The following is a 15304-nucleotide window of genomic DNA, read 5'->3' as shown; positions in this document are numbered from 1 at the left end:
ACACATTTTTGATGGTCTGGACTGCAGGCGGGCCAGGAAAGTACCCGCAGTCTTTTACTACGAAACCATGCTGTTGTAACACGTGGCTTGGCATTGTCATGCTGAAATAAGCAGGAGCGTCCATGAAAAAGACGGCGCTTAGATGGCAGCATATGTTGTTCCAAAACCTGTATGTACCTTTCAGCATTAATGGTGCCTTCACAGATGTGTAAGTTACCCATGCCTTGGGCACTAATACACCCCCATACCATCACACATGCTGGCTTTTGAACTTTGTGTCGATAACAGTCTGGATGGTTCGCTTCCCCTTTGGTCCGGATGGCACGATGTCGAATATTTCCAAAAACAATTTGAAATGTGGACTCGTCAGACCACAGAACACTTTTCCACTTTGCCTGAAGTCCATCTTAGATGATCTCGGGCCCAGAGAAGCCGGCAGCGTTTCTGGATGTTGTTGATAAATGGCTTTCACTTTGCATAGTAGAGCTTTAACTTGCACTTACAGATGTAGTGACAAGCTGTATTTAGTAACAGTGGTTTTCTGAAGTGTTCCTGAGCCCATGTGGTGATATCCTTTAGAGATTGATATCAGTTTTTGATACAGTGCCGTCTGAGGGATCGAAGGTCACGGTCATTCAATGTTGGTTTCCGGCCATGCCGCTTACGTGAAGTGATTTTTCCAGTTTTTCTGAACCTTTTGATGATATTATGGACAGTAGATGTTGAAATCCCTAAATTTCTTGCAATTGCACTTTGAGAAAGGTTGTTCTTAAACTGTTTGACTATTTGCTCACACAGTTGTGGACAAAGGGGTGTACCTCGCCCCAGCCTTTTTTGTAAAAGACTGAGCATTTTTTGGGAAGCTGTTTATATACCCAATCATGCACACCTGTGGGATGTTCCAAATAAGTGTTTGATGAGCATTCCTCAACTTTTACCAGTATTTATTGCCACCTTTCCCAACTTCTTTGTCACGTGTTGCTGGCATCAAATTCTAAAGTTAATGATTATTTGCAAAAAAAAAAAAAATGTTTATGTTTTCTTTGTTTTCCTTCCGCCCGATTCTAGCTGAGATAGGCGCCAGCGCCCCCCGCGAACCCCAAAAAAGGGAATAAGCGGTAGAAATGGATGGATGGATGTTGTCTTTGTAGCATATTCAACTGAATATGGGTTGAAAATGATTTGCAAATCATTGTATTCTGTTTATATTTACATCTAACACAATTTCCCAACTGATATGGAAACAGGGTTTGTATGAATATGCAATGAGGTGTCTTCTTCCAGGCGTGGAATCTTCCTCTACCTTCTCCTTCTTGGACTCCGACCTCAAATCTGGTGTTTGTCCTCCTGACCTCGGCAAAGAATCCAAGTGACCAGTGAAGAATGTAGTAGATGAGAGTTTATGGTCGGCCTCAACTTTCACCCGGTTTAAACAAGACTAAGAACACACAATGAGAGGCACAAGCATGTCTATAGTAAACATTTCTTAATTACTCCATCCTTCATTATTTCAATAATACTCCAATCATGATATATCCCAACAACACCCACATTATTAACCGTACCCACTCGGCATCCATTGCACAGGTCACCCAGGGGAAGAGGGTTCCCAGATCTGCGGTTTCTCGCTGGCCCATTGGGTTGAGTTTTTTCTTGCCCTGATGTTGGATCAGAGCCAAAGTTGTGGTTGTGGTTTGTGCAGCCCTTTGAAGTATTTGTGATTAAGGGTTGGCTGCCACTACTAAATCTTTTCACAAACTGAGCTACAGTCTCGCTCTTTCTGCACGAAACTAGTTGCCAGACATCTGGCTGGACATTTACTATGGAATCTATGACCCATGTGGACGACGAGGTGAACGTTTTTGAATGGAAAGGGGGAGGAGAGGGTTCATAGGGTAGTAAAGACTTTGTAAAGCCACCATTGAAAGAAATAAAACATGTTTAACGGCAATAGACTTTATTTTCCTCTCTTCTAAGAAGAAGTAACTACTGGGCTGCCTTGTAAATTGTCTGGTTCGCATGTTGATGGGGCTGAAATGAGGCTAGAGCAGCACATTCCTTAAGTTCGACACAGCAGAACGTCTGCAAAGGGGCCCAGAAGGTTGTTGTTGAATATACATCTGACCCACACCAGGTAGGTGGTGAAAGGCTTGATATTTTCTGAAAAGGTGTAGTTTTGCTGAGGAAGAATATAAGGCATGTAGGTGTTCTCTCCTTGTTCTTGAATCCATACCTCGTACTTGACTTCTTTGACTTTCAGGTATTTCAGATTCCAGGGGATGTGCCAGGAGATGGTGAGCTTCGCCTTGTCGGTAGCTTGCACCGAGGTCTGACACTGGGCTTCTCTGACCCGGCCTGGATGGATCTTGCTGGCGGGCTTGGACGTCTTGAAGCCGTGCTGTAACTTCAAGGCCTCCCCGGCAACGTCAAGGAGCGACGGAATGTCTACTCGGGTGTCTTGGTAGATCCGAAAGAGCCACTCTGGGTTGCGGCAACACAAGTGGCGTGAGACTTCTTTGCTGGTCATGATTCGGTCCTGCTCCTCCTTCTCCAAATGAGCAATGCCTCCTTGTTCCCAAGCTCTGTCGGGATGGGTCCGAGTGTTCTCCTTCTCGGTGTTCCTCCATGAAACATAGTGAAGGTCCATGCCTGGAAGAGTGGCCAGGGTTTTGTATGGAGTATAGTGCTCTGGGTTTATGGCAAAAGGGAACAGTTCCACCACCACTGCTCCTCTGGGGAGGAAAAGAGAGGTGATGAGCTGAGCCCCATGCATGCTGACGAGCATGGAGGCCCCGCTGACCACCTGGACAATGCTGGGAAAAGACTGCTCCTCCAGGGACACCTTGAAGACCTTCATCTGGAACTCCTGAGCCAGCGCCATGATCAACTCAGCCTCGTTGACTATCAGCCGTGTTGCTAAGCGACTGAACACAACGATGTATTTGTCGTCCGCAGCTTTCCTGGCCGTTCTCGTTATGTTCATTTTATCCATAAAAGCTTTGGCAAACTGACGAATCTCGTTCCCCGAAACCAACAGGTTAGCTTTGGGCCCCTGTGGCTGCACAAAACCGTACTGATACCAGGTCGTCATTTTGGACAAGCCCACGTATGACTTGGTGAAACAGATGAGCTTTCCAAAGTTCCTTAGCTGTTCTTTGAGAAGAGGCTGTTTGTTGCTCAGCAGTTTGTAGAGATCAAAGTGCGGCCCTTCCCCCCAGCCCTCCATGAACACCAAGCGGGCGTGGTCGTCCAGGTCGGAATACAGCTTCATGGTGTAGAAGGCCGGCAGAAGGTCATCGTGGAACACATGCATGATGTTGTCGGGGTTGAAGCGGTTTAAAATGAAGGCCACATCTGGCACAAACACGGGCTTGGGCAAGAACTTCAAAGCGGCCGCCGGGAGCTCCAAGAAATTAAAGTACTGCGTACTGTGGTCTTCTACCGAGGACATGTCCAGCAGAGCAGGTTGGAAGCGTCTGGAACCAAGGTTTGGCAACATGACGGAGGAGTTAGAATGAAAGAAGACAAACTCTTCGGCCTCCGCGTTGTAGCAGAGGTCATCAAAGCGGCAGATGCGATCGGTGTGCATTTTGCTGCTGCACACCATGCGGGTGCCATCTTCTTGAAGCGCTCGCAGGGCCAGGTGATAGTCCAGATGGGCCTGAGTGAGTTCTTGGGACGGCCGCGTCATGTGCAGCTCCTCCTCCAGCATGGCGGCGTGCTCTCTTAACTTGGAATACTCCCAAAGCAGAGCTGCTACCACGGACACCAGCAGCCCGTTGAAAAGCGCAGCCAAACTCATCCTGCAGCCCGACACCAACGTGTGCATCCTGCGCTCGGTGAAGACTCCCACCTGTGACTACGCCCGTGGCACGCCTCTGCTGACGGTAATGCAGACGAGAGAGGGGGAAGGACGACCAGGGGTAAGTGTGGAAAAAGAAAAGGGAGAGAATGAAACAGGAAGTAGAAGACAGAGAGAAGGAAAGAGGAAGTAGAAGACAGAGAGAATGAAACAGGAAGTAAAAGACGGAGAAAGGAAAAAGGGAGTCGAAGGCACAGAGAATGAAACAGGAAATAGACGACAGAGACAAGGAAAGAGGAAGTAGAAGACAGAGAAGGAAGGAGGAAAAAGAAGACAGAGAGAATGAAACCGGAAGTTGAAGACAGAGACAAGGAAAGAGGAAGTAGAAGACAGAGAAGGAAGGAGGAAAAAGAAGACAGAGAGAATGAAACAGGAAGTAGAAGACAGAGAGAAGGAAAGAGGAAGTAGAAGACAGAAGGAAGGAGGAAAAAGAAGACAAGAGAGAATGAAACCGGAAGTAGAAGACAGAGAGAAGGAAAGAGGAAGTACAAGACAGAGATAATGGAACACAAAGTAGACGACAAAGAGAATGAAACAGGAAGTAGAAGACAGAGAGAAGGAAAGAGGAAGTAAAAGACAGAGAATGAAACAGGAAGTAAAGGACAGAGAGAAGGAAAAACAAAGTAGAAGACACAGAGAATGAAAGAGGAAATAGAAGACAGAGGGAAGGAAAGACAAAATAAAAGACACAGAGAATGAAACATGAATTTGAAGCCCCGGCGAAGGAAAGAGTAAATAGAAGACAGAGAGAATGAAACAGGAAGTAAAAGATAGAGAGAATTAAACAGGAAGTAAAATACACAAATAATGAAAGAGGAAGTATGAGACAGAGAGAAGGAAACAGGAAGTAAAATACAGAGAGAAGGAAAAAGGGAGTCGAAGACACAGAGAATGAAACAGGAAATGGACGACAGAGACAAGGAAAGAGGAAATAGAAGACAGAGAAGGAAGGAGGAAAAAGAAGACAGAGCGAATGAAACAGGAAGTACAAGACAGAGAGAAGGAAAGAGGAAGTACAAGACAGAGAAGGAAGGAGAAAAAAGAAGACAAGAGAGAATGAAACCGGAAGTAGAAGACAGAGAGAAGAAAAGAGGAAGTACAAGACAGAGATAATGAAACACAAAGTAGACGACAAAGAGAATGAAACAGGAAGTAGAAGACAGAGAGAAGGAAAGAGGAAGTATAAGACAGAGACAAGGAAAGAGGAAATAGAAGACAGAGAAGGAAGGAGGAAAAAGAAGACAGAGCGAATGAAACAGGAAGTACAAGACAGAGAGAAGGAAAGAGGAAGTACAAGACAGAGAAGGAAGGAGGAAAAAGAAGACAAGAGAGAATGAAACCGGAAGTAGAAGACAGAGAGAAGAAAAGAGGAAGTACAAGACAGAGATAATGAAACACAAAGTAGACGACAAAGAGAATGAAACAGGAAGTAGAAGACAGAGAGAAGGAAAGAGGAAGTAAAAGACAGAGAATGAAACAGGAAGTAAAGGACAGAGAGAAGGAAAAAGAAAGTAGAAGACACAGAGAATGAAACAGGAAATAGAAGACAGAGGGAAGGAAAGACGAAGTAAAAGACACAGAGAATGAAACAGCGAATAGAAAACAAAGAGAAGGAAAGAGTAAGTAGAAGACAGACAGAATGAAAAATGAAGTACAAGACAGAGAGAAGGAAACAGGAAGTAGACAAGAGAGAATAAAACAGGAAGTAGAAGACAGAGAGAAGTAAAGAAGACATAGAAGACAGAGGGAATGAAACAGGAAGTAGAAGACAAAGAGAAAGAAACGAGACATAGAAGACAGAGACAATAAAACAGGAAGTAGAAGACAGACAGAAGGAAAGAGGAAGTATAAGACAAAGAGAATAAAACATGAAGTATAAGACATAGAGAAGTAAAGAGTAAGTAGAAGATAGAGAGAGAATGAAACAGGAAGTAGAAGACAGAGAGAATTAAACAGGAAGTAAAATACACAGATAATGAAAGAGGAAGTATGAGACAGAGAGAAAGAAACAGGAAGTAAAAGACAGAGAGAAGGAAACAGGAAGTAGAAGACAGAGAATGAAACAGTAAATAAAAGACAAAGAGAAGGAATGAGGAAGCAGAAGACACACACAGTGAAACAGGAAGTAGAAGACAGCGAGAATGAAACAGGAAATAGAAGACAAAGAGAATGAAAGAGGATGCAAAAGACAGAGTGAAGGAAAGAGGAAGTAGAAGATAGAGAGAATGAAACAGGATGTACAATACAGAGAGAAGGAAAGAGGAAGTAGAAGACAGAGGGAAGGAAAGAGGAAGTAGACGGCAGAGAGAAGAAGAGAGGAAGTAGAAGACAGAGAGAATGAAACAGGAAGTATAAGACAGAGAAGGAGAGAGGGAGTACAAGACAGAGAATGAAACAGGAAGTAGACAACAGAGAGAAGGAGAGAGGAAGTAAAAGACAGAGGTCAGGAAAGAGGAATCAGAAGACAGAGAATAAAACCGGAAGTAGATGACACAGAGAAGTAGAGAGGAAGTAAAAGACAGAGGGCAGGAAAGAGGAAGTAGAAGACAGAGAGAATGAAAGAGGAAGTAGAAGACAGAGAAGGAAAGAGGAAGTAGAAGACAGAGAGAATGAAACAGGAAGTAGAAGACAGAGAAGGAGAGAGGGAGTACAAGACAGAGAATGAAACAGGAAGTAGACAACAGAGAGAAGGAGAGAGGAAGTAAAAGACAGAGGTCAGGAAAGAGGAATCAGAAGACAGAGAATAAAACAGGAAGTAGATGACACAGAGAAGTAGAGAGGAAGTAAAAGACAGAGGGCAGGAAAGAGGAAGTAGAAGACAGAGAGAATGAAAGAGGAAGTAGAAGACAGAGAAGGAAAGAGGAAGTAGAAGACAGAGAGAATGAAACAGGAAGTAGAAGACAGAGAGAATGAAACAGGAAGTAGAAGACAGAGAAGGAGAGAAGAAGTAGAAGACAGAGAGAATGGAACAGTTAGTAGAAGACGGGAGAGAAGGAGAGAGGAAGTAGAAGAGGGGAGGGAAGGAAAGAAGTGGAAGCATGTAAGATGAAAATAAGGTCAAAGAGAAACAAAGCTAACAATTTAACAGTAAGAGTTTATGGTATAAAAATCAGAAGTATTATTGGCTAGAAGAGAAATGTGTTTTGTGTCTTCATGCAAACTCATCCAATCATATCTCACTTACCTACGGAATAAATTGCTGATCATGCTGGATGTCTCCCGGGTGTCCTCCATGCAATGTCCCTGATGGCCTCTGGGGGTGCTCATCTGGAATCCTGCTGCTCATCTCGGGGACAAGGAAGTGATGTCACATGTTCCTGAGCAGGACATGATGCTACTACACCAAATATCATAATAATGATGAATATACCTCACACTGTTCACATCAACAATCATCTAATTGACTGACAATACTAATACAGACTATAATAACCAAAATAATATCCATCCATCCATTTTCTACCGCTTATTCCCTTTCGGGGTCGCGGGGGGCGCTGGCGCCTATCTCAGCTACAATCGGGCGGAAGGCAGGGTACACCCTGGACAAGTCGCCACCTCATCGCAGCAAAATAATATAATAAGTACAAATGTATTATTGTTTTGTCTACAGTTTCCCTTGATTTCTAAAATGAAACAAAACTGCTCGCAGGAAATTGTCCATTAAATACATTTATTGTAGATTTTGCCATATTTACACATTTGAGTACAACCATGATTTATTTCAAAATATTGATGTATTATTATCATTAGGTAGTATCATGATATATTGTATAAAAGGGGTCACCAGGTCGCCCGTAAGGACCAGATGAGTCGCCCGCTGGCATGTTCTAAAAATAGCTGAAATAGCAGCACTTACCAGTGAGCTGCCTCCATTTTTTAAATTGTATTTATTTACTAGCAAGCTGGTCTCGCTTTGCTCGACATTTTTAATTCTAAGACAGACAAAACTCAAATAGAATTTGAAAATCCAAGAAAATATTTTAAAAACTTGGTCTTCACTTGTTTAAATAAATTCATTTATTTTTTTACTTTGCTTCTTATAAATTTCAGGAAGACAATTTTAGAGTAAAAATACAACCTTAAAAATGATTTTAGGATTTTTAAACACATATACCTTTTTACCTTTTAAATTCCTTCCTCTTCTTTCCTGACTATTTAAATCAGGGGTGCCCATTACGTGGATCGCGAGCTACCAGTTGACCACGGGGGGTGTGTCAGTCGATCTCCAGCCAGGCTTTTAAAAAAAATAGACCTAAAAATGAGTGATCATCAATCTTCACCAAGACGTCACTTAAATGACATTCACGGTACCGGAGGGTCTTGTGAGATGACGCTGGCTGCTGCAAGATCATTATTATGAAAATATGACCGAGAGGAAGGCGAGAAACACTTTTTATTTCAACAGACTCTCGCGCCGTACCTTCCGTCAAAACTCTAAAGGCCGACTGCACATTTCCTATCTTCACAATAAAAGCCCTGCTTCATGCTGCCTGCGCTAACTAAATACAGAGTCTCGGAAAACTGGCGTGCACAAGCGATCCCTCAGAAAGCTGCCGTGCACATCACTTGTGCACGCCAGCTTTCCGAGACTCTTATTTTGTTAGCGCAGGCAGCATGAAGCAGGGCTTTTATTGTGAAGATAGGAAATGTGCCGTCGGCCTTTAGAGTTTTGACGGAAGGGACGGCGCGAAAGTCTGTTGAAATAAAAAGTGTTTCCCGCCTTCCTCTATGTCATTTTTTCATAATAATGAACTGGCAGCAGCCAGCGTCATCTCACAAGACCCTCGGGTGCCGTGAATGTCAATCAAGCAAGCTACGGAATTTGCCACCAATGTTTTTCTTGTAAAGTGTATGGAAGCTGGATGAATTAGATGCCAAAAACCAACCACTTTCATGTGGTATTGTACAGAAAGGACAACTTTTTTTTCTCCTCCATTTGAAAATGTGGACGTTATCATCATTACTGTCTGATTCCAATCAATGCAAGTCATCAGAATCAGGTAATACACCAACTTATATTCTTGTCTTCGTGAAAGAAAGACATCTATATGTGTTACACATGCTTGTATTATCATTATACACATTTAACTTGTTTACAAAAATGTCTCTTTCATAAATAAATAAATATAAATGATATATATAAATGAGGTAGATCCCCTCGAGTTGGTCAATTGAAAAGTAGCTCGCCTGCAGAAAAAGTGTGGGCACCCCTTATTTAAATCAATGTTCAAGTACATTTATTTTTGTTATTGTAAAGAATAATACATACATTTCAATTTAATTCTTCATTTTAGTTTCTGTTTTTTTGACGTAGAATATTTGTGAAATATTTATTCAAACTTATGATTAAAATTTAAAAAGATTCTGGCAAATCTAAAAATTTAAAGGCCTACTGAAATGAGATGTTCTTATTTAAAGGGGGATAGCAGGTCCATTCTATGTGTCATACTTCATCATTTCGCGATATTGCCATATTTTTGCTGAAATGATTTAGTAGAGAACATCGACGATAAAGTTTGCAACTTTTGGTCGCTATTAGAAAAGCCCTGCTTTTACCGGAAGTATGTGCGCGTGACATCACGAGTTGTAGGGCTCCACACATATTCACATTGTTTTTAATGGGTGCCACCAGCAGTAAGAACTATTCGGACCGAGAAAACGACAATTTCCCCATTAATTTGAGCGAGGATGAAAGATTCGTGTTTGAAGATATTGATAGCAAAGGACTAGAAAAAAAAAAGGCGATTGCATTGGGACAGATTCAGATGTTTTTAGACACATTTACTAGGAGAATTCTGGCAAATCCCTTATCCTTCTATTGTGTTGCTAATGTTTTAGTGAGTTTAATAGTACCTGATAGTCGGAGGGGTGTGTCCACGGGTGTGTTGAGGCCAGTGTCTGAGGGAAGTCGACGGCAGCTGCATGGACGGCGCAAGCTCAGCTGATCTCCCGTAAGAGGCGACTTTTTACCACAATTTTTTTCACCGAAAACTGCTGGTTGACATTTGGTCGGATCCATGTCCGCTTGACCGCTCTGATCCATAGTAAAGTTTCACCTCCGGGAATTTTAAACGAGGAATCACCGTGTGTTTGTGTGGCTAAAGGCTAAAGCTTCCCGACTCCATCTTTCTACTTTGACTTCTCCATTATTAGTTGAACAAATTGCAAAAGATTCAGCAACACAGATGTCCAAAATACTGTGTAATTATGCCGTTTAAGCAGACAACTTTTAGCCGCGAGTCGTGCAGCGCTAATATTTCCTTACAGTCCGTGACATCACGCGTTTTCAACAATAAACGCTGCGGGAAATTTAAAATTGCAATTTAGTAAACTAAAGCGGCCGTATTGGCATGTGTTGCAATGTTAATATTTCATCATTGATATATAAACTATCAGACTGCGTGGTTGCTAGTAGTGGCTTTCAGTAGGCCTTTAAATCTTATTTCAAAGTCTTTCGAATTTCTTTTAAAATTTTTGTTCTGGAAAATCTAGAAGAATTAATGATTTGTCCTTGTATACAGTTGTGATCAAAATTATTCAACCCCCACACAATTTTGGTGTTTTAGCAAGTTGGACATTTATTCCGTATTTTGTTTATAGTCATATCAAATAAAGATGTGTCAAATAGACAAATGCAACTTGAATTACAACATTATATTTTGTAACATACCAAACAGTGTCATTTCTCTTAATATCTCATTGACAAAATTATTCAACCCCTTGAAGATCATAACTCTTAAGAACAGAATTTGAATAAGGTCTTTTCAATCAGGTGTTAAAAACACCTGTAGATGTGATTAGAACCATAACGAGCAACAATTAAACTGATTGACAAAGACTGTGACACTCAGCTTCTTGTAGATGGTCAATGGTGTATTTGCAACATGGTGAAGTCCAGGGAGTGGTCAAAGAAGTCAAGAGAGGGGGTCATTTCTCTTCATAAGAAAGGATATGGATGTAAGAAAATAGCAAAGACATTACACATTCCAAAAGACACAGTTGGGAGCATATTTCACAAGTTTAAAGCTAAAGGCACAGTGGAAACACTACCTGGGCGTGGTAGAAAGAGGATGCTGTGTGCGTACAGTGGTGAAAAACCCCCAGGTAACAGCTGAGGAACTACAACAGGACATTGCAGAGGGGGGACGCAGGTTTCGTCCCAGACAATAAGGCGCGCACTACGAGATGAAGGCCTCCATGCCAGAACTCCCAGGCGCACCCAATTCTGACTACCAGGCACAAGAAAAATAGACTCCAGTATGCCAAAAATCATCTGGACAAATACCAAAGGTTTTGGGAAACTGTTCTATGGAGTGATGAGACAAAACTGGAACTCTTTGTGCCTATGAATCAATGTTATGTCTGGAGGAGAAAAAATGAAGCTTACAAAGAGAAGAACACCTTTCCTACTGTTAAGCATGGTGGGGGGTCAATCATGCCCTGGGGCAGTTTCTCTGCCTCAGGTACCGGGAATCTCCAGCGCGTTCAAGGCATTATGAATTCTATTTCCTAGCAGGATATATTAGCTGCAAATGTCATGAAGTCAGTGACGAATCTGAGGCTTGGGAGACGTTGGACCTTCCAACAGGACAAAGATCCCAAGCATACCTCCAAATCAACATCAGAGTGGTTGCAGAAGAAGGACTGGAAGACTCTGGAGTGGCCTTCACAGTCGCCAGACCTAAATCCTCTAGAAAAGCTGTGGTGGGACTTGAAGAAGGCAGTTGCAGCACGCAAGCCCAAGAATATGAATGAACTGGAGGCCTTTGCCCAAGAGGAATGGGCTAAAATACCTGTAGATCAGGGGCGTCAAACTCAAATACAGAGTGGGTCAAAATGTAAAACCGAACAAAGCCGCGGGCCAAGGTTGAACAAATGAACCTTTTAATAGGGACTCAAACAAGTTTTGCATTGAATATTAAACAAGCAAGGCTTATATAACTTTATAGTGACATGCAAAATCGAGTTTCAAATTATGATAATAATGATTAAAAAATATCAATGGCATAGCAAATGAAATTTAAATAAAAATTGGGGGAGCGGGGTTTGTGGTAGCGGGGGTGTATATTGTAGCGTCCCAGAAAAGTTAGTGCTGCAAGGGGTTCTGGGTATTTCTTCTGTTGAGCTTATATTGTGCTACGGTGCGGATGTTCTCCCAAAATGTGTTTGTCATTCTTGTTTGGTGTGGGTTCACAGTGTGGCGCATATTTGTAAAAGTGTTAAAGTTGTTTATACGGCCACCCTCAGAGTGACCCTTATGGGTTTTGATCAAGTATGCCTTGTATTCACTTGTGTGTGTTAAAGCCGCATATATTATGTGACTGGGCCGGCACATTGTTTGTATGGCGGGAAAGCGGACGTGACGACAGGCTGTAGAGGACGCTAAAGGCAGTGCCTTCAAGGCACGCTGCCAATATTGTTGTTCGGGTGGAAATCGGGAGAAATTCGGAAGAATGGTTGCCCCGGGAGATTTTCGGGAGGGGCACTGAACTTCGGGAGTCTCCCAGGAAAATCGTGAGGGTTGGCAAGTATGAGTATCAGCGGTGAATGCAGTGTTACAGAGGCATCGCCGCTGTATAATACCGGAGGGCCAGTTTTAATCTTAATTTGATATTACCTCAAGGGCCAAATGAAATTACACGGCGGGCCAAATTTGGCCCGCGGGCCAGAGTTTGACACCCATGCTGTAGATGGTTGCAAGAAGCTTGTGTCCGCTTATGTATCACGTTTGAAGGATGTCATTACTGCCAAAGGGTGTTCTACTAAGTACTAAAGATGCATGTAACTAGGGGGTGGAATCATTTTGTCAATGAGATATTAAAAAAATTTCCTTTTTTGATATTTTGCAAAATACAGTGTTACAATTTAAGTTGCATTTGTCTATTTGACACATCTTTATTTGATATGACTATAAACAAAATACGGAATAAATGTCCAACTTGCTAAAACACCAAAATTGTGTGGGGGTTGAATAATTTTGATCACAACTGTATATGTAATATAGCTTGGTCCAATTTGTTATATATTCTAACAAAGTGCAGATTGGATTTTAACTTATTTAAAACATGTCATCAAATTCTAAAATGAATCTTAATCAGAAAATTATGTTCCATAAACAACTCAACGCCAAAAAAACAGAAATGCTGATTATCGGTCCTGCTAGACACCGACCTCTATTTAATAATACAACTCTAACATTTGACAACCAAACAATTAAACAAGGCGACTCTGTAAAGAATCTGGGTATTATCTTTGACCCAACTCTCTCCTTTGAGTCACACATTAAAAGCGTTACTGAAACGGCCTTCTTTCATCTCCGTAATATCGCTAAAATTCGCTCCATTTTGTCCACTAACGACGCTGAGATCCTTATCCATGCGTTTGTTACGTCTCGCCTCGATTACTGTAACGTATTATTTTCGGGTCTCCCCATGTCTAGCATTAAAAGATTACAGTTGGTACAAAATGCGGCTGCTAGACTTTTGACAAGAACAAGAAAGTTTGATCACATTACGCCTATACTGTATATACCTTTATATACATATATACATACATATATACCTATACTGTATATACCTTTATATACATACATATATATCTATACTGTATATACCTTTATATACATATATACATACATATATACCTATACTGTATATACCTTTATATACATATATACATACATATATACCTGTACTGTATATACCTTTATATACATATATACATACATATATACCTGTACTGTATATACCTTTATATACATATATACATACATATATACCTATACTGGCTCACCTGCACTGGCTTCCTGTGCACTTAAGATGTGACTTTAAGGTTTTACTACTTACGTATAAAATACTACACGGTCTAGCTCCATCCTATCTTGCCAATTGTATTGTACCATATGTCCCAGCAAGAAATCTGCCTTCAAAGGACTCCGGCTTATTAGTGATTCCCAAAGCCCAAAAAAAGTCTGCGGGCTATAGAGTGTTTTCATTTCGGGCTCCAGTACTCTGGAATGCCCTCCCGGTAACAGTTCGAGATGCCACCTCAGTAGAAGCATTTAAGTCTCACCTTAAAACTCATCTGTATACTCTAGCCTTTAAATAGACTCCCTTTTTAGACCAGTTGATCTGCCGTTTCTTTTCTTTTTCTCCTATGTCCCACTCTCCCTTGTGGAGGGGGTCCGGTCCGATCCGGTGGCCATGTACTGCTTGCCTGTGTATCGGCTGGGGACATCCCTGCGCTGCTGATCCGCCTCCGCTTGGGATGGTTTCCTGCTGGCTCCGCTGTGAACGGGACTCTCGCTGCTGTGTTGGATCCGCTTTGGACTGGACTCTCGCGACTGTGTTGGATCCATTATGGATTGAACTTTCACAGTATCATGTTAGACCCGCTCGACATTCATTGCTTTCCTCCTCTCCAAGGTTCTCATAGTCATCATTGTCACCGACGTCCCACTGGGTGTGAGTTTTCCTTGCCCTTATGTGGGCCTACCGAGGATGTCGTAGTGATTTGTGTTGTGGTTTGTGCAGCCCTTTGAGACACTAGTGCTTTAGGGCTATATAAGTAAACATTGATTGATTGATTGAAATAAAATAAAAAATAATTCGAATTAGCTAGTTTTATTATTAATAACATAGAGGTAAATTGAGCAAATTGGCTATTTCTGGCAATTTATTTAAGTGTGTATCAAACTGGTAGCCCTTTGCTTTAATCAGTACCCAAGAAGTAGCTCTTGGTTTCAAAAAGGTTGGTGACCCCTGATTAAAAATGATGTATTACTATCGTCCATTACTACCTTGATTATGTATTGTAATATAATGGTGTATAATTATCATTAAGCATTATCATGACGTTTTGTAAAATAAAGATGTATTACTATCAATAGTTATGTACTATATATTAATTATGTATTAAGAAAATAATGCTATCATTTGTCAATGTCTCTATCATCGATGCATTTGTATAAAGCGAGTGAATTTAAGCATTTAAAGGTCGTCTTTTATCAAATATCAGCTGAGCTGACTGATTAATAAAAAAATCAAACAAATATTACATATTTACCTTTCAGGAGACCAAATATTATCGACATATTCCAGAAAAAAGCGTTTTGTTTCAAGCGCTGACCTCGAATGAAGAGTCACTTCCGGTGCAGGCCATACCGGAAATGCCAAAATAAGATGTCACCGGCACTTCCAGTTGATCAGATTTTCAAAATAAAATTGCGGAGACGCTCCGGTAGAATTTATTTAGTCAGTATTTCTTCCACTATTCAATACAATTCTTCCATCTGCTCCTTTCTGATCACGGAAATGTATAAGAAAAAAAACAATAAAAGTGTCAGTTGTACGTGGCTTGTAAATATGCATTTTCATGAAAGGAATAAAAAATAAATGATGATACACGTCCCTTGTGGCCGAATAATGTGAATTACTAGAAATA

At 41.4% G+C, this 15304-nt stretch overlaps 1 protein-coding gene across 5 annotated transcripts; it reads right to left on the bottom strand.

The window, feature by feature from the left end:
• Nucleotides 1–1940: 1940 nt before the first annotated feature.
• pomgnt2 (protein O-linked mannose N-acetylglucosaminyltransferase 2 (beta 1,4-)) lies at nucleotides 1941–15044 on the bottom strand. 5 transcript variants are annotated; one of them, XM_061881616.1, is made up of 3 exons: nucleotides 14927–15044; nucleotides 7047–7199; nucleotides 1941–3881 (listed from the first exon to the last, which is right to left on the bottom strand). In XM_061881616.1, exon 3 carries the CDS (start codon nucleotides 3827–3829, stop codon nucleotides 2060–2062), a length of 1770 nt encoding a protein of 589 aa, XP_061737600.1. In that variant the 5' UTR covers nucleotides 3830–3881; nucleotides 7047–7199; nucleotides 14927–15044; the 3' UTR covers nucleotides 1941–2059. The 5 variants fall into 5 exon arrangements, with proteins under 5 accessions (XP_061737600.1, XP_061737598.1, XP_061737599.1 ...); XM_061881614.1 differs by having other exon boundaries at nucleotides 1941–3878; XM_061881615.1 differs by having other exon boundaries at nucleotides 1941–3878; nucleotides 7051–7199.
• Nucleotides 15045–15304: the final 260 nt, after the last annotated feature.

This window comes from Nerophis ophidion, linkage group LG21, assembly GCF_033978795.1.
Source record: "Nerophis ophidion isolate RoL-2023_Sa linkage group LG21, RoL_Noph_v1.0, whole genome shotgun sequence".
Lineage (NCBI taxonomy): Eukaryota > Metazoa > Chordata > Actinopteri > Syngnathiformes > Syngnathidae > Nerophis > Nerophis ophidion.
This window is presented reverse-complemented; position numbering and strand designations above follow the sequence as displayed.

What these genes read in the sequence shown, in the direction of transcription:
- pomgnt2 (XM_061881616.1), bottom strand. Translation starts at nt 3,829, where the DNA reads ATGCACACGTTGGTGTCGGGCTGCAGGATGAGTTTGGCTGCGCTTTTC.